Consider the following 25943-nt stretch of genomic DNA (forward strand, 5'->3'; position numbering starts at 1 on the left):
AACCGATTACAAGGATCTACATGTGACCTCCTCCTTGGGGACGGAGAACAGAAAAGTGGGTGAAGGGAGATGTCGGACAGGGCAAGATATGACAAAATAATAATTTATAAATTATCAAGGGTTCATGAAGGAGAGGGGAATGGGGAGGGAGGGGGAAAATGAGGAGCTGATGCCAGGGGCTTGGGTGGAGAGCGGATGTTTTGAGAATGATGAGGGCAATGAATGTAAAAATGTGCTTTACACAATTGATGTATGTATGGATTGTGATAAGTGTTATGTGAGCCTCTAATAAAATGATTAAATAAAAGATTTATAACCCTAAAAGATCTACAGGGGAAGTTCTACCCTGTTCCATAGGATTGCTATGAATCTGAATCCACCAGAGGGATGTGGGCTTGGGGTTGGGTGACAGCTTCTTAATTTTGGCTTAAAGAAGCTCTAGTTCGAAAAAAAGAAACGCTTTATCTAAGGTTGTAGCAAATATTTCCAGAAGTATCCTTCAGTTAACTAGCTCCATCTTTGAGATTTGATTTCTAGAACACATACTTTCTTGGGTAACCCCATTAATCAAGGACATATTGCTGGATTTCAGATGTCAAGGAGTCATGAGCAGAAACAAGCTCCAGATTGGGTGGGGAAGAAGGGGGCCATCTTTTATGAAATAACGATGCTCCAACTCAGTAAGAAGTGTGTGCATTTTAAAATCTGTGACTTAGCAATTTTGCTCCTTGTGGGAACCTGGAAAATGAGTGAAGGGTTGCCCTAAAACACTAGTTACCTGAACACTCCGGACCAGAAAGTTCTAAAGAGAGATGTAATCTTCTGAACCAATGATCTCTCCTTCTATAAACCCAGAGGGCATATTTTTTTCTTTCCTGGGAGGGGGGCATATTTTTTTATCCGGCCCCTCCCAGCCAGCATCTCCCTTTTCATCAAAAGAATTTGTTCGTCCCCTTTAAGAGGAGGCGGGGGTCTGTCCCATCCTCTTTCTCCTCCCAATCCCCCGCCCTTCACACCTTGGGTGGGAAAATAGAGTGGGGGCGGGGTGGCCGCCGAGGCTGGGGGGGGCGGGATTAGGGTGAGCCCTCCAATGGCACTCGAGTCTAGCAGTCGTGAAGGCTGGCAGCCAATGAGCAGCAGCTGAGGGGCGTGGCAGGGCCCGGTTGCAAAGCATCCAACGTGGGCCAGCAGGCGGTCGCGGGGCGGTGAGCCGAGGGGGTGTGTGCGGGCGCGCGGCCGGGGGCGGGGCCTGGGGGACTCGCCGAGGCCGGGCTGAGGGGACGCTCGCCGCGAGTGGCTGATTGTTGCGGCCGAGAGGTCGGCGGAGCGGGAGCTTCGCGGAGGAGCGGCGCGGAGCGGGGACTGCGCGCGCGCTCTCGGCCCGCCCGGCGCACGGGGCTCGCGGCCGCGGTGCAGCCCCGACTCGGTCCACCGAGCCCAGAGCGGATGCCCACGGGCTCCGGGCTAGGGCTGCGACTCTGAGCGCCTGGCCGCGCGGCAGCACCGCCCCCGGTCGGCGGCGGCACTTGGCGAGCGCGGCAGCTCGGGGACCGGCCCGGAGCCTGCGAGGGGACGACGAGACGGCTCGCGCACCCCGCGGCTGAGTCCCGGCCAGTTGGCCCGGATGGGCGCGGGGCTCGCGGCCCCCGCAGGGCGCTGCCGAGTGTCCCGGGCGCCGGGGGCCCGCTGAGCGTTGCCGCCGCCGCCGCGGGGAGATCTTGTGCCAGTGGTCATGCCCGGCGCGGAGCCCAGTTCCCAGTGGAGCCCCCGCGCGCCCGCCCGCCCGCGCGCGCCTGCGACCGGCCGGGACCTCGCAGACCCCGGTGCCCGGAGTTCGCAGCGCGCTTCAGACAAGATGGCGCGGCAGGCCCGGGGAGCGCTCGGGGCCCGGCGCCGCTCGCCTAGCCTTCGCCTCCTGTCCTCGCCGCTGCCGCCGCTGCCGCTGCTGCTGCTGCTGCTGCTCCGAGCCGAGCCTGCGACGGCCGCGGCCGGCCACCGGGCGCCCTGTGCCGCCGCTTGCACTTGCGCCGGGGACTCGCTGGACTGCGGCGGGCGCGGGCTGACGGCGCTTCCCCGAGACCTGCCCGCCTGGACGCTGAGCCTGTGAGTGCCTCCCTTTCCGCCCTCCGCACCCCGGGGACAGCGGCGGGGCTTCGTGGCCCGGGAGGGGGTGCGGCTGGGGTGCTAGGTTAGAGGCTGCGTGGGGGCGCGAGAGGCGAAGTGGTGCGTGGGCGTCGAGAGGAGCGGGCCCGGTGGGGGTCCGGAGGGCCACGGGCGGGGGGCTTGGGGTGATCTGGAAGCTGGTGAGTGGGTGTCCAGAGGCGAGAGAGGATGTCGAGGTGTGAGTGTGTGAAAGTAAAAGGGCGAGGGCGAGGAAGTCCGTGCGGAGACGTGGGAGGGCTTGCGCATCTGTGAAGCTTTCCTCTTTGCCCTTCGTTTGTATCCCGACTCCTCGGGGTCTGAGATCCTTGCTCCTTCCCTACATTATTTATTAGGACGAGCGTATGTGTACTCAATCCTCTGTAGACCCTGGTAAACTGACTTGGCTCTGCCCGAGGCAGACGACGGCGGCTTTGCCTGGGAACATTGCGCGTTTTGAGACTTCTCTGTGACCGATGCGAGTTTGCCCTTTCCGCCTGGTGGGCATTTTAGGGACCGGTGTACCAGACCCTAACTGTCTGCTCCCTTGGGCCCCATTGGGCTGGATACAGTTGGGTCGGGCGCGGCCCACCCTCTACAGTTCCCTCGCTATAAATGGTGCAAATGAGTTTTGGAGTAGTGCTATTAAAGTGCCAGAGATTGACTGCTTTAAGCCAAGTTCGTTTCACCAGAAGAGGGTTCTACAGCCACAGTTTTGTCTTTACCTGGCCCTTGGTGCACGGTGAACGCTGTTGACATAAGTCTCCATCAAGGACAGTGGAGCACTTCTTAACAGGAGATTTAGCAAGAAAAAAACCAAACCAGACTAAACATGGTGGAACATAGTAACCTTTTACTTCTCAAAATCTGAGCCATGAGTCAAATCCTGGCCAGTTATCAGTAATTAACATCTCTGTTAAGTAACTGTGAGTACCTTCCAGAAAAGAGTTGGCTTTTCAGTTGAATAATTGGCAATCTTTCCTAGCGCCTAGGAGAGGCCCCACAGTGAGTTTAGGCACAGAGCTCACCATTTCAATGAGAAACAGCTGGTGACACATGTTAACCAACACCTGTGGCTTGATCTACGAAAAAGTGGGCTTGCTGTCTGGCTACCAAAAGAAGAAAAAGGTTTTCCTTTCTAAGGTGAAGGTCCTCTGGCTCAGCTCCGGTGGATTCCTACTAAGGGTTCCAAGGTAGTGAATCTTTGTGAAAGCGCGCCGGCAACATTGGCTGGTGGGTTCGAACTGCTGACCTTTCGGTTAGCAGCCCAAGTCGGAATCCGCTGCCACCAGGCTTCCCTTGTCAGCAGTTTAATTGCAGTAGTCTGGGAAATTGTGGTTCTTTTATTACAAGCGCTGGATGCAGGGTGGTGGTGTTTTTTTCTTTTCCAAACCGTAAAATCACATGGGCAGAATCATAACTTAAGTGCTCACCTGTTCTAAGAGCGACTCCTGATCCCATGTGTCAATTGCATTGTGGGGAAGGCACGCAGTACAGAAGCCCTGACTGCCGGGAGGGGACAGGGTGACCTCGTATTTGCACTTTCACATTGTCACTGGATCCATTCTGCCTTGCCCTTTAATTTTTGGAGCAAAACATACTGGCAGGTTTTTTTTTTTTTAACTTTTGTTGCCTAGGAGTCTCATTTCACAAGTCAGGAATACCTTTAAGACTGTAGCCTTTTTGCCACTCTGGGTGTTGTGAGCTTCCGATTTGATCGAGATAACAGACTATGAGATGTACCCTCTGTTGATTAGTACCATGGGGCTCCAGAAAGTTCTGCAGAAAAAAATTCCATTATCTTTCTATTCCATTTTCCCCTGAACTTTTTGAAGTCCCTTTCTATGTGGCAGCATAAGTGTAGTGTACCCGATGAAAGATGTTTGTGAAGCTATTTTATTTACATCTGATTACAGAAAAATCAAGCATTCCCCCCTCGTCAGATTCACATCAGTTTCTCAGATTAGTCTGTTGTATTTTGAATTTTACATCAAGGATGTTTATACAGCTTGTTTTCCTGGTTATAATTCCATAAGGCTTGAAGGGAGAAAGTCTCTGTAATATAATAGAACATCTTCCTAGTTCACTAAGCTTATATCCTCTGAGTCCATTGTGTCCAGGAAATACTTTGAGTTCGTTTACAACCCCATGAACTAGATTTATGGCCGCACCTTCAAACATTTCCAAGCTGTGGGTTTGAGATAGCGGGGGACCTGTGGCTTTATGGGACTTTTTTTTTTAAAAACTTTTATAAACAGTGTATCTAATGTTGGAGTTGCTCCTGGGCCCAGTGTAAGGAAAGCAGCACTGTATAAGAGGGATGGAACTCCATGGAATGGAGCAGATAGACCGGAAGGTCATGTTAATCCTTGTGCAGGATAATTTGTGCAGCACCAAAGCTTGCAGTTGGAGTTGGTGGAGCTGTAGCTGAGGCTCCCTCCCATGACGTAGGTGAGGTTGGCATGGTCCAACCAGCACATTCATAAATAGCACCAAGCATTGCCAAGCCTTATTCCGGCTTCCCAGAACTTTAGAAGTTCAATTTCTTAGAACTCAGATGTTTGCTTTCTTTGAAATTATTTTTGAGAGCATGGGTTTTAAGCCGTGTGAAAAGTGTTAAATACAATTTCCACGAGAACACCACATTTGTGGATAGTTGTGTGGCGTTGTGGGTAAAGAAGGCAGGGCAGGTAAAGAGGCGGAACCAACGTTTTGCCCTCAGTTTGGAGGAGAGATGGCATGCGCTTAAAAGCCAGGAAGTTCACCAAGGACAGCAAATGTGGTTATCCTGGGTCCTGAGACACATTAAGATGGGTCTATTGATTTGGATCTCTCATCTTAGGTGTTGCAGTACCAAATGGGAGGCTTAACTCTAACCTTGGCTTCTGATTACTTTAGAAAATAAACACAACCCATGGTTGTCCTTGTAGTTTTGAAGCAAAGAGGGCCTTTGTCTTTCAAATTGTACAGCTGTGCTGGAAGGCCCAGGTGTGCAGGGGGTTGGGAATTTAGGATTTGAAAAATGCTTCCCATCCTGCTAATGCAAATTAGACTTAAAGTGCAGCTGACCAAATTGTTCCCAAACCCAAGCTGAGATTTAGTTTGTGAAGAAATAGATGGTCTTCTGGGTTGTCCTGAGTTGGTTACATGTTAGGCTGCTGACTGCAGGGTTCGAAACCACCAGCTTCTCAAAGGGAGAAAGACGGCTTTCTGCTCGCATAAAGAGTTAAAAAGTCTGAGAAACCCACAGAAATTCTACCCTGCCCTGTTGCTTCAGTAAGAGTCTGAATGGCCTCAAAGGCAATGAGTTTGGAGTTGTGTTTAAACCAGAGCTGTGACATCTGCTGTGTGGGGAGGAGCCCAAGGGTTGCTGGAAGTAAGGGAACATTTTAAATGTGGGAGAAGAACCTGGAAGGTGGAAGCGCTCTCCAAATTTTTAGGGAACTTGAACCTTTTATTCTGCAACAAGTGTAGGAAGCCTAGCCTTGCTGTGCCCCTGCCTTCCCGTCACCCCTCCCCCCCCCACCCGTGGTGGAAGACTTTTTAAGGTCTCTGGCAAATAAGATGGGTTATAGTAGGGGAGAGGTATACGTCTCACTGTGTAGCGGTCATGGCTATAAACACTGATCTGCGAACACTGCAAACGTGTGACGTGCCGAGGACCGTGGGGTGTGGTATGAAATAACTGTATTGGCACAACAGTGAGTGCCCTTTTGCTTTTTAGATTCCTTAGAAATATTCCTGCAAGGGGCCGCTTTGCAAAAAGCGTGCTCATCTCCACAAATACGTTTGGTTCCAGGATCTCACGTCTTTGGACAGTTTGCGTGCATCAATGGCGTTGATTCCTGAGCACATCTCCAGAGATGAAGACAATTCCACATTGGCCCAGGTTCAGCATCCTGGCATTCCAGGGGGCTGCTTCCTGGTGGCTGTCTTAGCCCGAGCTTGCTTGCCTTCCATTGCTAATTACTTTCCCTGGGTTCCCTGCATAGCCCTCTCTGACCACATGGGGATGGCCTCTGGCTGACCTTTCTCTCCCTAAGACACCATGCTCACAATAGAGGGCCTACCCCCATTCTACAGAGGTGTCTCCGTGGTGCAAAGTCTTTTCAGTATCCCCTCTTTGAGGGTGGACAGGAATTCCGGTGAGAGCAGGGGGGTTTTGTGTGCCTGACAATGCACCTGGCCCAGTTTTCTGCACTTGCTGGAGCCTTGAAGCTCTGTTAGGCTAGGAAGGCCGGAAGGAGGTTCTGGAAAATTAGCCTATGGTTATTTTGTAAGTGAGGCCCACAGTTGGAAGACTAGCAGAGGGATTCATTGAAGTGAAAGTTACTATTAGCAAGAAAGGATGTTGGTTGTGCCAGGGGGCTTTCTTCTCCCTCCCCCTGTTTCAAACTTAGGGATTCCTCTGACTTATCCCACAGTTTGCAGGACTGTGAGTTTCAAGAACAAGCCTAACTTTCAACTTTCCTTATTAAAGAGCTTGGTGACATTGACTCACTGGGGACTTTCCCTCTCCAGGGTGACTGCAGTTTGAAAGGCTGGGGCGTCTTTTAAAAGTGAGCAGGACTCTGGCTGTGTGATATTCAGAGCAGTTTATAATGGATGGAGTTCCAAAGACTAAAGACATTGTCTTGCTGCAAGAGTCGGGAGGAGGGGTGAAGGACAAATCCCCAGGCAGAGGAGGGGAAGTATTTTAAAATCTCCACTGCCCCTGGCCTATGGGAAGGCTAGAGCCTATTAGTATTGTTTCTTCATGACGTAAACCTGAGCCTTTGGAGCCCCATTCCTCATTGCTTCAGGTCTTGTGTGTACCGGTGATGGAGGTGTCTGAGGTGTTTAAGTTAATGTGAGAAGAAGTAAGAAGCTGCAAAGAAATCAGACTTTGAAGAGCAGAGGTTAGCAGAGGAGGAGGAATGGAAACAGCAAACAGGGAGGAAGTGGGATAATGATGGATGTGACTGGGGATTGCTGTCAATGAGATGGAACTGTGTATGGATTGTTGAATGTAAACCTAAGGATCTTGTGTAGATGTCACCCAGTTCACAATAAAAAGCTAACACTCGCTCCCCCTCCCCGAAAGTAGTTTACCCTCTGTAACCTGCATTCACTTATTTATGGCCCCCCCCAAAGATTTCTATTGAACTGCAGCGTTTAGAATAGCAGCCCCAGAAGACAGTTAGTTGCCCATTTACATGACTGGGGCTGAGCAGTTTTCTACTTTAGAACCTGATACAGGCACCTGGCCTGGTTGTTTAAAGCTGCAGGAAAAAGGTAACTTGTAAATGAGCTAATTTGAAGTTGCCAATGGGTATCCAGGTTTTGTTTTTAATTTTTACATTTTGGGAGTGGGAGGTGCATGGGGTTGTATCCCTGTGAAGTTTTGCTTTTGTGAAGGCTTTAGGCTTTCTGTGTTTTATTATATTTTCTATACTGTAATGCTTTACATGTGTTTACAGAGTCCCCTTTTTGTTACGGTCTTCTCAAACAAGTAAAGAACCCAGTGGCCCATTCCATTTTTAAGAATGGTATTTGTTTCTCCGCTTTTCGCCCATCACATCCTTTGCCATAGTCCTCTCGCTGTTGTTGCCCACCTGTGTTTCCATCTCGTTTGTGGCATTGATTGGGGAGAAAGAGTAGATAAGGCTTCACTTTAAAAAATGTTTTAATTAAAAGGTGATATTATTGGGGACTTTTAAACGCATCACTATTTGCCTGTTGGTTACGCAGAGCAGACCCTGGGTGGCATGGACGGTTATGGATGGACAACTAGCCCAAAGGTCGGTGGTGTGAGCCCACCTGGAGGCAGAGGAAGGTAGGCTGGCCATCTGCTCCTGAAAACCCTCCAGAGCAATCTGCTCTGCACACACAGGGTTGCTAGGAGCGGGGATCGACCCCGTGGTGACCCAGGGCAATGAGACACCTCGATATGGCGTCGTAAGGATGACGAGAGGAACTTTGTTTCTAATGTCGAGGCCTGGCACTGGCTGCCAGGGCACAGCTGTGTGTGATTTGGGGTGAACTCTATAATAAGGGATACCCCCCAACACAAACTCTTTAGAAGTCCTATCTCTGCTGCTTTGCTATGGCAACAGGGGTCTACATTAGTGCTTGTCTTCACCCCAAAGAAAGCGGAAGAGTATTTTTCTTTGTACAAAAACAACAACAAAACCCTGCCAGAGCTGAGCTAGCGTCAGCGACTGTCTTCTTCCAGCTCTTTGCTCCCTTAGCAGCTGACTTCCCAAACTCCTTCCCTGGGAACTCTGCTCTCAGCATCCTGGCACTAGCTGCTGCGGCGTGAACCGTATCTGTGACTTGATGTTAGTTATATTTTGATTTTATGTGACTTGGTATGACTTCGTTGGCTTTTTTTTTTTTTTTTGGACCCAACACTGCTCAAAAGTTTTCCTCTGTAACTTTTGGATGATTGCTTCTTCACGGTCATAGGAAGGCCTCCAGGGAGAGCTCTACTTACGGATAGTGGGGGAACCCTGTGTTCTGTCTTGTAGCAGCTGCTCTTAGGGCCCAGTCAGGCGACCTGCGGGCTTAATTCAGTTCCTTAATGCGGGATGAGTCCAACCACCACTTAAAAGTTCTGATGGCCAGTGGCTCAAAATGTGCATCATCTCTCTTAGCAAGACTTCAAAGGCTTTCCTGGGAAAAGTTTACTGATGTGGATGTGGAGGGAGGGTGGCTGAGCTCACACCCCAAGCATCCTTCTGGTAACAAGGTTTTTGGTGATTTGTATAAAGTGAAACTGCACATGCCCTGGGGACTCTCAGGACTTATCAGGCGGGAAGCTTTGAACAGTTGCAGGAAATTATACAATTAGCAGAAATTACTGAGGTGGTTTATAAATGTATCCCAGTTGTACAAATACACCAGCCTATTTAGCATTACCCTTTGGGGGGGAGGGGCTCCTGGAAAGGAGGCAGGGGAGTGAGAGGCTCTTAAATTAATAATTTTATCCGATTATTTCCCAGGGTTTCATTGAAACTGAGCCCCGCTGAGCTCCAGTCGCTCCCTTCGGTCAAAAGCTTGGAAGAATGCAGGTGTGCCCTTGCAAACAGGGCTTAGGTTACAGACTCCCCGGCCAGCCGAGTGCTGTGCCCACTACTCTTTGCAGATGCTTCAGGGAGGAGGAGGTGATGGTTGTGTGTTCAGGGAACGGGCGCCCTGATGTTTTTAGTATTTGGGACTGTTTGCAATTGCATGGTACTTTGTTGGGAATGTGGGCAGTGAGCTGGGGACATTGAGGAATCCTGCTAGGATGTGACCTGAAAAGCCTTTTACTGTTTGCTGTGCTTTTGCACCTGTAGTCGAGTCCCTCCCCAGTGAATGGCCTTGATTGTTTGCTTCTTTATTACTATTTAATCTAGCATAACCGGTAAGGGCATTGTGTGAACAACCAATCCGTTCATCTCTGCAATTCCTAATACATCTTGGTTTCCTTCTAAACCAGGATGCAGGCGCCCAATCACTGCTTATTTGGTTTGTTTTGGCAAAAGGTAACCTCCAGAGGACTTAAAGGAAGTCCGACCTGTCTCTTTTTAAGGATTTTGTGTTGATTAAGGTAACCCTTTGTGGTGTACAGATCTCTAATCTTTTCCTCTCTGCAGACACAGACTTAGCTGGAAGTTGAGAAACAACAGAAAACCTCACTGCTAGATTTCCTAAGACACCTTTCGCGGCCTTTGTCAATGTCCTGTCCATTGCTCCTTCCACCAGTTTGTAATTTGCCACCTCAGTCTGCTCCTGCTTATCTTGGGGAGGTTGTCCTGATAGTCTTTCCCACCAGTTTACTTAGGTAATAGTCTGTAAGGCGGACTGAGCGCCTTTGAATTGCAGAGTATAGAGCCCTGATGTTGGGATCACGCCTGACAGTGGCAGACCCCTTTGTTTGAAAGCATTTCTAGCCCAATCATTAGCATTTGGGCTGGATAATGAGAATGTCACAAGCTGGCTAGTGAAAGCCACTAACTGGTGAGAGTAAATAAGTAAGGTGTAGCCAGTATGCTTTTTAAAAAAATCATTTTATTCGGGTCTCTTACTGCTTTTCTAACAATTCATACATGCATTGTGTCAAGCACATTTGTACATATGTTGCCATCATTATTTCCCAAACATTTTCTTACCACTTGAGCCCTTGGTATCAATTCATTTTTTTCTTCCCACCCTCATGAACCCTTAATAAATTATTATTTTCTTATACTGCCTGCTGTCTCCCTTCACCCACTTTTCTGCTGTCACCTGGGTGGGGATGGAGGAGGTCGCTATGTTGATCATTAGGATCCGTTCATCCTTGTAGGTTGCTTTTCTTGTGAGCCAAGGAGCAGAAGATTTTTTAAAAAATGGATAACTGGATATTTGATTGACAGCCAAACTTTATAAGTAAGCATCTGCTGGTTGTACACGTGTTTTTTGTTTTGTTTTGTTTTTACCTGGCACAGGTGTTTTTTCTTACCTTCTATTATGGAGAGAGCAAATACCTACAACGCAAGTGAACAGAATAATAATGACCTAGCCATGTACCTGCCACCCAGCTTTAATCGTCCGCTGTTGACCAGTTATATTGGATATCTATCCCATATACTTTTCCTCTTTTGTGTTTCTCTCTTTTTAAAGCAAATCTCAGGCATAGAATTTCATTTGAAAAGCTGTCGGGTGGTTTTAAGAAATGTGAATTGGAACAACCTCTGCAAGAATCTACCCTTAGACAAATGTTTGAGGAGCCACGGTGGCTGGAGGGTTACAAACCCCGGGTTCCTGTGTTTCTGGTGAACTTTTCTTTCTCCCCATTGCACTTTGGAGGTTTCTACCATGTTGTTGGTGGTTGATTAAATCCATTAGCGAACAGCTGTAATTAGGAATGGATCATTTAAAAACTGGTATCTCAGATATTGTTGGTTAATTGAGGGATAATTAGCCCTTGGCCTAGTTCAGTCTGAATTGGTTAACTCTTGTTTACTCCTTTTTTTTTTTTTAGTGTGTGTATATGGGGTGGGGGTGGGGCTGACCTCCCAGATGTGTCTGCTTGCCGCAGCTCTAAATGGAATCAGAGACAACCAGCTAAGAAAATCCTTAAAAAGCAAAAAAAAAACAAAAAAAAAAACAGGGTTTCTGGAACCCTCTGTGCTTTATTTAAACTTCACACAAATTTGAAAATGTTTTTTGCCCCTCCCTCTGGGTAGCTGCTGAATGGCTTTGTTTTGTTTTCTGGAACTCCATTGTTTACCCTCTCCATAGCCTGTTACTTTGTTGGTTAGGCGGCCCCCTTTCAAATACAGCTCCTGTCAGCCAAATTAGGCAGCCAGAGAGAATGGCCGCCTCCTCCAGTCTCATTCACTCCATTGTGGTTTATTGAGTGATTTCCCTATTCTGCTTCTGGAAATCGAATTCCATGTAGAGTCTGAGGAGTGCTCAGTGGGTTAAAAGCTGCCCCAACATGGGTACAGCCATGGATCTATTAAGCTTAATTAAATTCACAATATGAAAATGATTAGACACAGCCTTACCATAGAGACTGCGGTTAGAAAAGTGAAGGCATATTCTTAAGCGTTTAAGAAACGTTTCTGGGGCTGGTGTGCTTCTTCCACGTCGGCTTTGATGGTTCTCAGCTAGATGGCCGCTTGTTTATCTTCAAGCCTTTAAGACCCCAGACGTTATATCTTTTGATAGCTGGGCACCATCAGCTTTCTTCACCACATTTGCTTATGCACACGTTTGTCTTCAGTGATCATATCAGGAAGGTGGGCACCCACTGATCTCAGACATCAAAGAACTAAAAATCATATCAGTGGGTGCCCACCTTCCTGATAACTGGTCCCTTCTACACCTCGTGGTCAGACAGGCTGGTGTGCTTCTTCCAAGTGGTACCGATAGCAACTAGAAACACAGGGAATCTAGGACAGATGACTCCTTCAGGACTAATGGTGAGAGTGGCCATGCCTAGAGGGTGGAGAGAATGTGGGGTATAAAGGGGAAACTGATTACAAGAATCTAAGAAGGCGGGGGTGGGGGGTGATGTCGGACAGTGTAACATGACAAAATAATAATTTATGAATGATGAAGGGTTCATGAGGTGGGGGAGTGGGGAAGGAGGGGAAAATGAGCAGCAGATATTAAGGGCTCAAGTAGAAGGCAAATGTTTTGAAAATGATGATGGCAACAAATGTACATATGTTCTCGACACAATGGCTGTATGTATGGATTGTAATAAGAATTGTGCAAGCCCCCAATAAAGTGATTTTTTAAAAAAAAGAAAAGTTTCTGGGGGAAAAACTTAAAATTGAGAAATTTGGAATGATATTTTAGTTTATAGTTGTGCATTTGGAGAATGTGTACTTCTTCCACAATGCCAGCATCATGCCTGGGTTTTAATGTTTAATTGAAACTCTTGTTGCTGTCATTTTCTCCATCTCCCTGGCCTAGTGTTGCTTTCTGGCACATAGGCCCCCAGTTCTCTCAAAGCCTAACTAGACAGAGAGCTAGCTGCTGGCTTCCAGGAAGTTACTGCTGATGCAACTAAGTGATGGACACAGGCCACAGCACCGGCAGACGAGGGGATGGGGTTCCCTCTGTCTCTGAAGGAGAGGAGATCTGCCGCACCCCAAATTCCGCCAAATTGTTTCCTCAGATTTGTTGTCTGGGCAGGACTCTTGGCTGAGGGAGCGTTGGCCGCATTGAGGGCCGTGCTTTGCCTTAGAGGAGAGTCTGGAACTCCTCTCTGGTGATATTTTGATTCTTTCACAAGCCCCTTTGAAGGAATCCTTAAAAATGACTGGATTGCATTCTGCCCCACCCGAAAAGAAAGACTGGCTGACCTCAACTATGATGTACTTGTGGGTCTAGGGAACTTAATTATATGCGAACTCTTGTAAAGTTATTCCTTCTAGGTTGAACAGATAAAGTCTTCTTAAAAGTTTCAGACAGCTTCCTTTGGCCAAAGAAGGATAAAGCTAAAAGCAGTGAAGTTGCAGTGTAGTAGAAAGGGGGGTCCAGGGGCGTAGGACACTGCTGTGTACGCTAAGGCTCCTTGTTGGCCGGTGTGTGAGGCCCTCATGGAAGGAAAAAGCAAAACAAAAAATCTCAAAACCAAGCTTATGCCATCGACTCTGTGTCGGCTCATAGTGACCCTATAAGACCCAGCTATAACTCCCCCCACGAGTTAGCAAGACTACTCTTTCTGGGAGTAGAAAGCCCTGTCCTCCCCCCCCCCCCCAAAGCTACAGGTGGTTTCAAACCACCATGCCACAAGGGCTCCTCCCAACTGAAGCAAAGCCGGGGAGTAAATCCTTTGGATGGTGAGTATGAATTAGTAAATTGAAGTGTATGTAGGATTCTTACCTCTGTGTAGTTGCTACTTCTCATGGCTGCAGCCACCCCCTCCCTCCATTTCCCCACCCTCCCCATCCCTCCCCCTCTCCCATAAGCCACAGGTTCTCGGTCAACCCAGACATATTGGGTTGGATTCATAGGTTTTAAGTGAGTACTTTGGGGAAGTAGACCAACAGGCCTTTCTTCTTTGCCTTCGGAGCCCATCATAGTCTCGAGCTCTGCTGGAACCTGTTCGCCACCATTAACTAGGATACTTACAAACTGGTGCTTTTGCGTGAAATTCCTGGGGCCACAGCAAAGGGAAATAGGCATGCTGGAGAGTCTCAATGAGGGAACCCTTTGTGAGCCTTTCGGGGTTGTGGAGAGGGAGCAATAGAGCCCTCGTAACGGCAAGGTCTGCAGCTCGAAACCACCGGATGCTGCTCAAGAAAAAGAGGGGAGTTCCGCCCCTGTAGAGTTCTAGTTTGGAAAACTCCCAGGGGCAGTTCCACCCTGTCCTGCGGGGTAGCTGAGTCGACATAGACTCAGTGGCAGTGATTTCTGTTTGTTTGAGGAGAGCAAGTATTCCACTTGGTGTTACACTCTTGGATTATGGCTTACTAATTTCCTCTGGCCTAAAGAAAACTATGGAAACTGGGGTGGACGATATATTTGACTTAACTTTTCAAGACTTTATAAGTCAAAAGGGCAAGCCAAAGGTATATTTTTCCCCACAGATCCTGATAAGTGTCACTTATCTGTTGCCTTTCATAAGGCCACTGCCGGCAGCCTTTTTTCCAGCAACCAGGGAATGGCTGGGCAATGCGGAGTGAGAACTGCACTGTGCGCAAGTGGTGCGGGGCAAAGCAGATTTCAGAAAACCCCTTTACTAGGAAGACCTTTCATTATACTTTCAGGGTGCAGACTCAGCGGCCTGGTATGTACAGCTCAGTCCTTAGAAGGCTGTTCTTTTTTTTTTTTATCATTCTGTTAGGGGCTCATACAACTCTTACACATTCTATATGTACAACAATTGTGTCAAGCACATTTGTACATTCATTGCCCTCATCATTCTCTCTCCACTTAAGCCCCTGGCATCAGCTCCTCATTTTCACCCCCTCCTTCCCCCCTCCCTCATGAACCCTTGATAATTTAGAAATTATTATTTTTTGTCATATCTTGCACTGTCCGACATCTCCCTTTACTCACTTTTCTGTTGTCCGTCCCCCAGGGAGGAGGTTCTATGTAGATCCTTGTAATTGGTTCCCCATTTCTACTCCACTCTCCCTCCTCCCTCCAGGTATTGCCACTCTCATCACTGGTCCTGAAGGAATCATCCACCCTGGATTCCCTGTTTCCAGTTCCTATCTGTACCAGTGTTCATCCTCTGGTCCAGCCAGCTGTGTAAGGTAGAATTGGGATCATGATAGTGGAGGGGGAGGAAGCATTTAGGAACTAGAGGAAAGTTGTATGTTTCATTGTTGTTACACTGCACCCTGACTGGCTATTGTCCTTCCCGCGACCGGTAAGGGGATGTCCTATTGCCTGTAGATGGGCTTTCGGTCTCCACTCCGCACTCCCCCTCATTCACAATGATATGATTTTTTGTTCTCATGATGCCTGATACCTGATCCTAGAAGGCTGTTGTTAAAAAGGATTTTTGATCCCTATCTTGGCTTCCTAAGATTTTATTCATGATACAGTATCTATCTTCTTGAGCTCTTACTTTGTGTTCTGATTTCCATCTTGCTCCCACTGGGGATTCGTTGATACCGTCACTTTATCATGTAGATATATTCACAAAATGGAACTTTGGGATTTTCATTTTATTTTAATTCCCTTTCCTTCAGAACAAATGCTTGAAATTTGGAACATTGTTTGAGGATACTGTTTAGTGGTTTGGAACTCCTTGACAAGGAAAGAAGTGTAATAAGAACTAGGGGTTACTTTAGGACTAAAGGAAGTAAACCCCCAAAATTGGACTTAAAAAAAACCAAACCTTCTCCCAGAGATGACCTTTCCCATTGTGCTTTTTGAGTTCATCGTAGGCCAGTGGGCGCGCCTCTCCTTCACATGTCAGGTCACACACTCTCTTAACTTTGTTCTGGTGATGCTCTTGTTCATATCTAGACTCTCCCCGGGGATCCTTGGAGCCGATCTGATGAGGTCACTTTTCACACAGCCCTGTCTTTTGCTCTCTATCTCAGTTTGTAGGCAGCAGAAATTGCTCAAGGTCGTGTATGAAGAAATCCCTTGGTAATTAGTTTGTTGATTGACTGCTCTGCGCGCTTCTTTAGCTCTGCAGTGCTATTTATGGCTTCCGAGTTGTAGGTGTTGCTAATTGTCTGGTGTGAGAATCACGTAGGAGTGTTTTCAGAATTCAGACACCAGGGGCAAAAGGCCCACTTCCTTGTGCTAGGGAGTTGGTGGGCTAAACCTGGGGTTCTGTTGACCCTTCAAGAGCCACCTGTTGGGTGAGTACCTGCTGGCATGGTGGTTCTCAACTTTCCTAATGCCACGACCCTGCCATACAGCTCCTCATGTGGTGGTGACCCCAACCATGAAACTATTTTCCTTGCTAATTCATAACTGTCATTTTGCTACTGTTATGAATCGGGCGACCCCCCCCCCCAAAGGGTTCCCGACCCACAGGTTGAGAACTGCTGTTCTAGGACTTTGCTCCATAGCAGAAGCCCCCAACAGTGTGGGCCTTTAGGGAGACATGGTAGCTTGTGGTGGGTCTGATTTTTTTTTTTAATGTGTCAGAGTGGACTTTCGGGAAACCAGTTGACCTAGACCTACATTTGTGCACCATCCTCCCATCTTTCCCAGTCCCCTGATTTTGTACTCTCTGGTTGAGAACCACTTCAGAGAATCAGATGTGTCAGTGCCAGACACCATGCAGTTATTGTTAAAAGAAGTTGGAAAAATAATTGAAAAAAACTGTTGAGCAAAGCAGAGCTAGGCGAGTTCTTACTTTGAAAGAGAAGGGAATTCCAAGTTTTTCCTCTATTTGGAGCTGGTGTCTCAGAACACTTGTTCTGAGAGATGAATCATCTGTGGACACTACATCTGGGAGTTATATATTGGGAAATGGCATTCTTTTTAAATGTAGAAGAGACAGAAAAGCTTAAAGTTACAGTGCAGTTGGAAAATTCTAGTCAGAGTTTTTTTTATTTTTTTAAATAAGGATTGAGGTGAAATTGGCAGGATAATTGGACAGGAGAGACCGTACCCATATATGGGAAGCAATAATGACAGCTACACTTATTTATTGAGACCCTTGCCCTTTGGATTTAGACACATGACATCCAAAAAAGAAGAACTATAAGCGTCAGCTAGTCAAGATCACATGGCTTGAGAGTCTAAATTTATTCGAGCATTTGTCTTGAGCTGCTTTAAATAAGTTCAGGCCGAGCTTACTAATGAGAAGCCTGAAGCCACACAGCTTCAGGGACCACGGGAGAGAGAGCACGCTGGATTCTCCTTTTCCCTAAAGCCTCCCTTCTGTCCGCGTAGGAGGGGGCTTCAAAAAGCATATGGGAAAATTCCATTTTCTCTCAGTTCTGTTTTTCCATGAGCTTTGTGAAGCCTCTCATATGTGCTTCTAGGGGGAGCGTTAAAGGATATGAAGCTGCCGTGTTCTACAGTGAGTAGAGTTTCTGGAGAGGCCATGACCATAGCAACTTAATTCCCCTCTGAGTCAGTTTCCTCTTACGGCAAATGCGTATACTGCAGTGTCCACTTTCAACAACATGGTTAATGAGGACAAAAGTGAACTAAATGATAATTTGTAGGATAGAGAGCAGCACATAGCAGGAACTCGGAAGGTTGGCTGTGTGTTACGGAAACTGTAGCAGCATTTAAACAGCCCACGAGTCAGTCTCCTTGATGGCAGTTCAAGTTCCTGTTTTTCTTTTGGTGCATGGTGATTCAGTGATCAAGTGCATAATAACTAACTGAAAAGTGGCAGTTCAAATCCAAGCCACTTCATGTGAGAAAAATAGGTGTCTGCTCCCTAAAGGGTCACGCCTTGGAAACCCTCTGGGGCCGTTCCACTCCGTCTGCCAGCCTTGGAATTGGCCTGTACAAGCAGCTATCGAAGTGAAATGTCAAGTCCACGTAGAAGACCATCGGCAGCAGCCCCCCTCCCCCGAAGAATGGTAAACCATCTAATCTGAAGTCAAAGGAGGGACTAGTATCAGAGCCTAAATTGTGAGAACCCAGGCTACAGAAGGCTATGGTTGACATTGGGAGCCCAAGATCATTTGTGTAACTATATAGGAAATAAGTCACCGGAAAACTTGTATCTACAACTGAGGGATAGGAGGAAAGTCATTACTAAACAGAAGAGCTTTGGAGATATGAGTATAGAAGATCAAAGGCATATAACTCTGACGTGAACAGTTAAAGCTTGTCAGTAGAACCCCACGGTGCATGCTGGACCTGATCTGGCTTCCTAAATTATCTTTGGTTTGTATTGATTGTTCTGTTTGGTTTTTACTTGTCCATATTAGGATGTATCTCAGCTGTCATGTCACCCTCTTGGAGTTGTGCTACATGTTTTTCCTTTTTTTTGATATATGAAACTCAGGATTGATGAACCTAAAGAGACAGCAAGTAGAATAAGGGTTTTGGGGGAAGAGGGGGCTCAGTAGTGTTGGAGGGTGGAGGGGAGGCAATGTTTAAGGAGTCCATGTAGAAAAAGAATGTTTGGAAACTGATTGTGGTAGCAATTGTACAATTCTTGGTGTGATTGAACTATGGAATGATATGATATGTAATAAATAATAAAAATTGGCTTGGACATGAGAATAGCAGCAATGATAGCAGATTACCTTTTTGTACAAGTATGTTGTCTGTATATTATACTGGATGTGAGTATAGGGTTATATATTGAATTCAGTGTATTGCATTAGCCCCTTATCTATAAGAGGCCCAGAGTGGTTGAGTGACTTGCCCAGGGCGCCCCCAGAGTTGGAATTCTCCCTGGCTTCGCCGGCAATGCTAGCAGAGAGTACTGCGACTTTGCTGGCCTCCCTTTCAAGGCTGTGCGTTTCCCCAGGCAAAAGTGACCGGTCCTTCCACTCTCCAGGGACTGGTAGCACCCCATGTGGGCCATGCAGGTGTCTTGTAAACCGGGCTTCTTGCTTGCCCAGTGTGTGTGAGAGCCCATGTTGGGTTTGCCTCTTGGGTGAAGGGGGTGGTAGCATGTGCATATGTCTCACCATCTGTTGTTTATTGTTTCTCTTGGGTTGTGGTTTGTGTTCATGTTCCATGTTTCTTTGGTTTCTGGAGCAACTGCGGATATTATATGCTCAGGGATCAAAAAGAATAAACTATTTATAAACAGCAAAGTATTCTTGGGTTTGGAAAGTGTTTTCTTCAAATGCGAGTGTATTTGGTGGCTTTCTTATAATCTTATTGATGTATCATGAAGACAGTTTGCAGATCAAGGCACAGTGAAAAGATGGGCAGGTCATCATGTAACTAGCTAACAAACGCCCTTGGTGATAAGGCCCTGGTGTTAACTCTGACTGGAGTAGTGTATTTTTAACTCTAGAACATATAAACAGTTTAGCCTGTGGGTGGAGTTTATACTTGGCCTGAAATCCCTGGCATGCCTTGAGTTTTGCGGTACTGCTGTGAGATACGTGGTCCTAGTCCCAGTACACTAGGTGCTCTGACCACCAACACCTCTAACCCCCCCACCCCCAGCCGCACCTCCATTTAAAACACGGACTGCAGCAGCAGGGGGCATGGTAAAAAGAAAGGTGGGATTTAGCAAGGGTTTTGACTTTTAAACTCTTATGCTAGTTCTTTCTATTTATGAATAACTTTTTATTGTGAATTGGGTGAAGGTTTACTGAGCAGGTCATCAATCCTGTGAACAATTTTTACGCATTTTGTTTCATCTCATTAATTGCATTCTCCATAACCATTCCACTTCCTCCCTGTGTTTCCTGTTTCCATCCCTCCTCCTCTCCTGAGCTTTGTCCTTGGGGGAATGCTGCCCTTTTAATGTCACATGGTTGATTTTCCTTTCCTATTGCTTTCTATGACAGAGTTTAGTAGGCAGGGATGAAAGACTTTTCTCCACCCATTTGTCGGATTGCCTCAGTGGGTTGGCTTGTGTGTTGCGATGCGGAGAGCTGTGCCAGGGATATTTCAGATTCCTGCAGGTCCACCCTTGGTGGGCAGGCATGGCAACCTCCAGCGTCACAGCAGAACCCGGTCTGCCTCTCCAGTGTCTCCATAGCAGGTATCAGCCATTGGAGTTCAGTGAACTAGAGGGCCAATGTGGGTCAAGGGAAGGTAGATCACATCAGCTGCGAAAATGAACTGAAACATTATGGTCATGAAGATTCTCTGGATTGGACTCAACCGAGTGGCAGCTATTTCACTTTTGCCTTCCAGCCACAAGGGTTTTTGTGAGTTGTGAATTGGAACAAAAGGTCCATTGAGTACATGTAGCTGTCCACCTGCCTCTCCAGCATCATTGTGTACCCCTTTCCCTGGCCTCCTTGCCTGGTGGGCTTCCTCCCAGGCTCTAGAAACCTTTGCTGATTGTCCTGTGTAGGCTAGATTCCTTCTTCAGGGCTCGGAATGCTGACAGTCCTTGGAGACTAGATTCTCCTCTTGAGGACGCTGACGTACTTTATAGAGAAGTTTCGTGTGGTGATTTGAGCATGCTGGGGGCTGCTTTCATCTGGGAATCCCGTGGAAGCAGGGGCTGGGAGGGTTTTTGGCTCATCATTTTATATCCAGATTTAAGCACAAAGTCAGGGACACATTGAATAAGTGCTCAGTATGGGTACTTTTATGGGTATACAGTTAATACCCACCACAAGGCCATCTAGCAATACCTTTAGGAGACAGGACCAGGCAGTGCTTCATTCTTGTTGTACACAGGTTTCCGTGAGTCAGCATAGGGTTGCACACCAAGAGTGGACAAGACCTAGCGACAGCAATGGCGGGCCCCCAGGATCACTTCTGTACATTTCTTGTACATATGAGAGGGTTTTGAGAAGTTCATGGGAAAAGTCCCTTTTTGTTCAGTGCTTTTATGTAGCGTTCGAAGCCCCCTTGTATGTAGAGTGGCTGTGAAGTGTGTCCGGACGCCCAGGGGCCTGTGTGAGTCTGCTGTGTAGTGTGCGACAGGGAGGCCCAGGTGCTGCTTCAGAAGTGGCTTGCCTTGTCTGTCTGTTGAGGTGCCTCTGGATCGACAGCTTGCGTTTAACAGTCAAGGGTCTGCACCATCTGAGGACTCCTCCCTGAATGGATCCGTTGCTTTGTATTTTTCTCTACCACCCCCCTCCCAATTGGAGTCTTGTGACATTTAGACGCTTCTACAGGAAGAATAGGGGAGCCGAAATAGCAGGCAGGCTATTTAAGGTGCCAGACTCACAGTTGGCCTTGCTTCTCAGCCTCTGGGTTCTAGGAATATGACTTTCAAATTATGTATTCAAAAGGCAACTATTAAGGGGCTCTGGTTGGCGCAGTGCATAAAGCGCTGGTCTATTAACCGGAAGAACAGTTGTTCAAATTTACCAGTCGCTCCTTGGGAGAGAGACGGGCAGCCTGTTCTCATAAAGCCAACAGCCTCGGCTGCTGATGGACAGCGCGTCTCTTGTCCTCTGAGCATCAGGTATCGCGGCTTATACCAAAGGGTCCGGTCTTAGGGTGTGACCCATCTCCCACCGGGGGGCCCTTAATGGCCCTGCTCTTCTGCATCTCTGGTAGCTGTCCTTGGCAGGTGGGCTCGACATGGCAGCTCCCCTGCATGTTGTGTTTGGCCAGGGAGCCCGTGGCACATTTCCCAACTGTTGACAAGGCCTCTCGTCGGCGCTCCTGCTGGAACAGGCTTTGGAGCCTGCTTCTCTCCGTGTTGATGCTGCAGCAGGGGGAGGGTTGCTTCTTCCCAAGGCCCAGGCTGTCTAGACATCCATCTCCTTGTGGTTATTCTGCTCAGTTTATGCTGAGCCTTCGCCAGGCAGCTAGTTACGGTTGCTTAGGCTCTTGGTTACTTTGCTAGGACCTCTACGTTAACAAGAAGAATGGCCAGGCCAACTTAGATTTTCTTCCCCCTTGCTGGCAGAGGCAAAGGCCGTGGCCTTTGACTAGTGGGGACAGCAGGGGCAAGTCACCATGTCCTCAGCGGATCAATCCAGAGAGAAGGCTGGGGTTTGAAGAAGCAGCTTCCGTAGCAGATTTGAGGTAGATAAAATTCTAAATCGGTAAATGCCCTTTTAGCTGGGATCTCAGGGGTGAGGCATCAGTCACCTACCCCACCCACACACATGGCTTATTCACCATGGGTTCCGCTCAGGGCAGAAGGACGGTGGCCGTCGTGGGTGTCTCGGTCTCTGCAGAGGCGAGCTAGCTAACTACAGGCGGTGGGAGGAGTTGGGGCCCTGTGTGATGGCCAGCATGCCTCTTGGGGGTGACTGAGTTCTTGGGCTCTGGGTCTGTCGGGAGGCCCTGGGGGAGCCAGGATGGCTTTATGTTAAAAGGGATTCTGTGTTGCTGACCCAGGGACCGGGCCTTTATTTAATTACTTTTAAATTTCTGGTCACAAATATTAGGCAACTACAAAGGAAAATGTTAGGAAACTACAGAAGTAAAAAGAATCGATCCCCTCATTACCCAGTGATAAATATTATGAATGTAGTGTATACACTTCTAGTAAGGCCGGTGATTGAATTCCTATTTTAAAGTTATGCCTTTTAAAAACAAAATTAATAGTCATGCGTACATGTTTTATTAAAACAATATTATGAAAGTTTTTCTGAGAAAAATATGTGCCGTGTATACTCGAGTATAAGCTGACCCGAATATCCATCCAGGAAGGTAATTTTACCACAAAACCTGCATTAAAAATGCACTGAAAAACTCAGCGTATAATCGAGTATATACGGTAAGTCATAATTAAAATCCCCCATAATTTTCCTCTCTAGACAAGGCTAAACATCCTGATACATAAATGTGTTACATTTGTTTCCTTTACAGCAGTGGTTCTCAGCCTTCCTAATGCAACCCGTTAATCTAGTTCCTCATGTGGTGGTGACCCCCAACCATAAAATAATTTTCGTTGCTACTTCATCACTGTCATTTTGCTACTGTTACGAATTGGGCGACCCCTGTGAAAGGGTCGTTCGACCCCCAGGTTGAGAACCGCTGCTTTAGAGGCATTACTACATCCAGATTGCTCTGCAGATTCTCTCTCGCTCCTACTGCTTTCAGAGGCCACCGATCGAAGTGGGAAATCCTACTCATTTCCCCACAGTCTCGCCATGTGCTCCATGTCCCCCTCTTTTGAGTTACATATGCCTGTGCAATTCGTAAAACTTGCATTGGGTTATTTTAATCTTCCTTGGGGAGGTTCGAGAACTTTTCGTTTGTCACTCATTGGCACTTCCTTGTGCGCTTTCCTCCTTTCACTTCTGCTCACTTAGTCTAAATTTAGTTTTGGTTTTCACAACTGTGTACTGGTGTGGCGTGAACACAGTTGGGTGGCACGAACAGTTAAGCGCTCATTACGAATAGAAAGGTTGATGGTTCAAACCCACCCAGAAGTGCCTCAGAAGAAAGGGCTGGTGCTCTGTTTCTATGTAGCTGCAGTTCTCAGTGCCCAAAGCACCCTTCTACCCTCCTGCCTGCCCCGCAATGCCCCAGTGCAATTACTTTTGGGCGAGGCATGATTCTAGGCCCTCTGAACTAGGAAGTGCTTCTGTGTTCTTGGACTTGTGTGATCTGGAGGGGACCACTGCAGTGGCCGTGTGGGTCCCCAGCAGTAGTTGCAGCCTGCGCCAGCCTTCTGTGAAGCCAGTCTGTCTGTGCCCAGGCTGCCCTGTCTGTCTGTGGCCAGCTTGCCCGGGACCTACAGCTGGTAGGAATCAGAGCAGATTAGTGTGGCGAGAACCCTGCAGGAACAGCGCCCAGCAAATGGAAATTATTTTAAAACAAATTGATGTGGTTTTTCTGTCAAACCTCCTTGGAACATAAACAGGGTTGGACTGTGGGCTGCTTCCTTCTGCAGACGGGCCCATGTTTAGAATGTGGCTTCCGAAGAGTAAACATTGTCACTAAAGTGAGCTGTCATTGTGTGTGTGACTTGAAAAGTAAAAGTCATGCCCTAAACCAGCATTCTCAGGGACAGTTCAGGGAGAGCTGACGAAATTCCCTCTGGTTCATTTGCCTTCCTGCCTCAAATATCACTACTTCCTGTCAAGGTTGTATAAAGGTAAAGAGTAATTTGGTGTTGAAAGGATTAAGGGGAAAGAAATATCAGGTCAATTTCTGTGGTGAGATAAACATTTTAATTTCATCCCTTTGCCAAGTAGGAATATCAAAAACATTCTTGTGAGGTACCTGACTGTGTGTGTGTGTGTGTGTACACACAGACGTGTACCCTCCTATTAATCTTTGAAATCTCTGCCAGTTTCAAGGTGGCTCCCCCACCATAGGGACAATGTCGGCTTTATTAAATTGGCGACAACCACAGTAGAAGGCGAAACAATGTTTTTAATGTTCTGATTATATATTAATGAACAACCAGGCCAAGGGGCACTTGCCAAAAAAGTTGTGAAGTGAGAAAGCCACCAATATCGGAATGAACTTTGCACTCTGGAAGTGTGAATGATGTTGGGCGAAAGGAGTTTCTTGCACAAGAGGAGCAAGTGGAATCTCTTTGATGGTGATTAGCATCCTGCCCCATTAGATTTCAGCCCCTGAACTGCATCTGTGTGGGGAGGGACATAGGCCCCCCCCCCCACAGCAGGAAGCTCTCCCCGACCACTGGCAACCGGCATACCTACCAGGAGAGGCCATTTCCAACCCACTTCAGCCCATCCTAATGTAGAGCCAAGGTGTGTAGGTGTGTAGTCTACTCTGCTGGTGGGACTGTCCAGAAATAGCACACTGTCATTCCAAAATCTGCCTGCCCCAACCACAAAGAAGTGGGAGCATTTAATCTGTTAATTTAATTGATTTCTTCCCCATTGGGGTGACATTTCCTCCTGCCTTCTGGCTCATTGTTAATTTTTGAATGACTTAACGAGCCAGAAGGCAGAACCCCATTTTCCACAGCCTTATTAAGTGATTACTCAAAAGGAGGGAGAAAAACCTTGCTCTTTTGTAATACGCAGAGCTTGTTCTCTGCGGGTGGATACCCGCTAGTTGGTGTTCCCATGCTGGATGGCTTTCCAGGCCGAGCTTAGGAGCGAGTGCAGCACAGTTCAGGGAGCTGCCGGGATTGGGGGCAGGGTGGGAGTGGGTGTTATTCTTAAAATGGTACCATGTAGATAACTCCACCCCCCTTGTGCCTAGTCCCCCTTCTGTTTATCGACTAACACTTAAGCCTCATTTTTTTTGTGGGACAGAAAAGTACCTGGGTGATACTTTGAGAGCCCTCAAAGCACAGCAGGTGTATATTTTTTGTTGTTTAAAAGCACAGCTTTACCATTGAACTAGTATTTCTAATCTTGAAATTACTAATAGCAATGCTAAAGAATTTGTCCGCAATTCTGTATCCATTCCTTGCTGTAGTAAAAATCAAAAATAACATAATGGTTTAGAAATGGAAATTATTTTAGAATATGAAATTTTTGCATCTTTAGATCTCAATAAGAGAATTATGGATCTTTCTTGCCTTTGGTAATAACTTTTCCTCTAATGATGCAAACTATTACATCCAAAAATTAAAAACGCGAAGTGATTTTAACAACAACAACAAAAAAGCACAGCTTTATTGAGATATAATTCGGACACCCATAAAAGTCACCTTTTAAAACTGTACAGTTATACCAAAGACTCAAATACAAAGTAAATGTCTAGAAAATAATGATAACATATGTACAAATAGGCTTGATACAGTTGAGGTATGGATTGTTATGAGTTGTAAGAGCCCCCAATGAAAAGATCTTAAAAAACCAAAACAAATAAAGCCATGTTGCAATAAAACGTGTTACAATTCAGAATTGATGGTGTATTCGTCAGAGTGCCCCCACCACCCTAATCCCAGCACGTTTCCATCATCCCCCGCATAAACCCCTTTCCTGTCTGCGGTTCATGCCCGTTCTTTCCTCCCCACAGCCCTGGCACCCAACCTCCTTTCTGTCTGTGTGTGAGTTTGCCCCTTCAGGACCTTGCGTGGCAGTGGAATCGTGGAGCAGTGGCATTTTGCGTCTTCACATAATGTCGTTGAGATTCATCTGTATTGTAGATTGTACCAGCACTCCTGTCTTTGTCTTAAGTGGCTGAATGATAAGCTCTTCCTCACAGTTTCTGATGAGACACGTAGCTGACCGGTGAGGTTCGAGGCTACCCCGAGGTAGACTTGGAAGAAGGTCCTGGCCACTTCAGAAGCACCCGCAAGGCAGACTGCAGGGAGCACACACAGCCATGCAGTTCTGAATGCACTCAGCTGGTTCTAAGGCTGCATTCACCAGTCGATGGGGTTATCGCCCTCTTTTGACTATGGTGAATCG

At 47.2% G+C, this 25943-nt stretch overlaps 1 protein-coding gene across 1 annotated transcript in view; it reads left to right on the forward strand.

The window, feature by feature from the left end:
* The first annotated feature begins 1290 nt into the window (after positions 1-1290).
* Positions 1291-25943, forward strand: part of LRIG1 (leucine rich repeats and immunoglobulin like domains 1) — a 104052-nt gene continuing 79399 nt past the window's right edge. The window contains exon 1 of the mRNA XM_075549912.1: positions 1291-2103. Within this exon, the coding sequence (XP_075406027.1) occupies positions 1733-2103 (371 nt within the window). The 5' untranslated portion in view covers positions 1291-1732. The remainder of the gene's footprint in view (positions 2104-25943) is intronic.

The sequence above is a fragment of the Tenrec ecaudatus genome, chromosome 5 (genome assembly GCF_050624435.1).
Source record: "Tenrec ecaudatus isolate mTenEca1 chromosome 5, mTenEca1.hap1, whole genome shotgun sequence".
NCBI classification, from domain to species: Eukaryota; Metazoa; Chordata; class Mammalia; order Afrosoricida; family Tenrecidae; genus Tenrec; species Tenrec ecaudatus.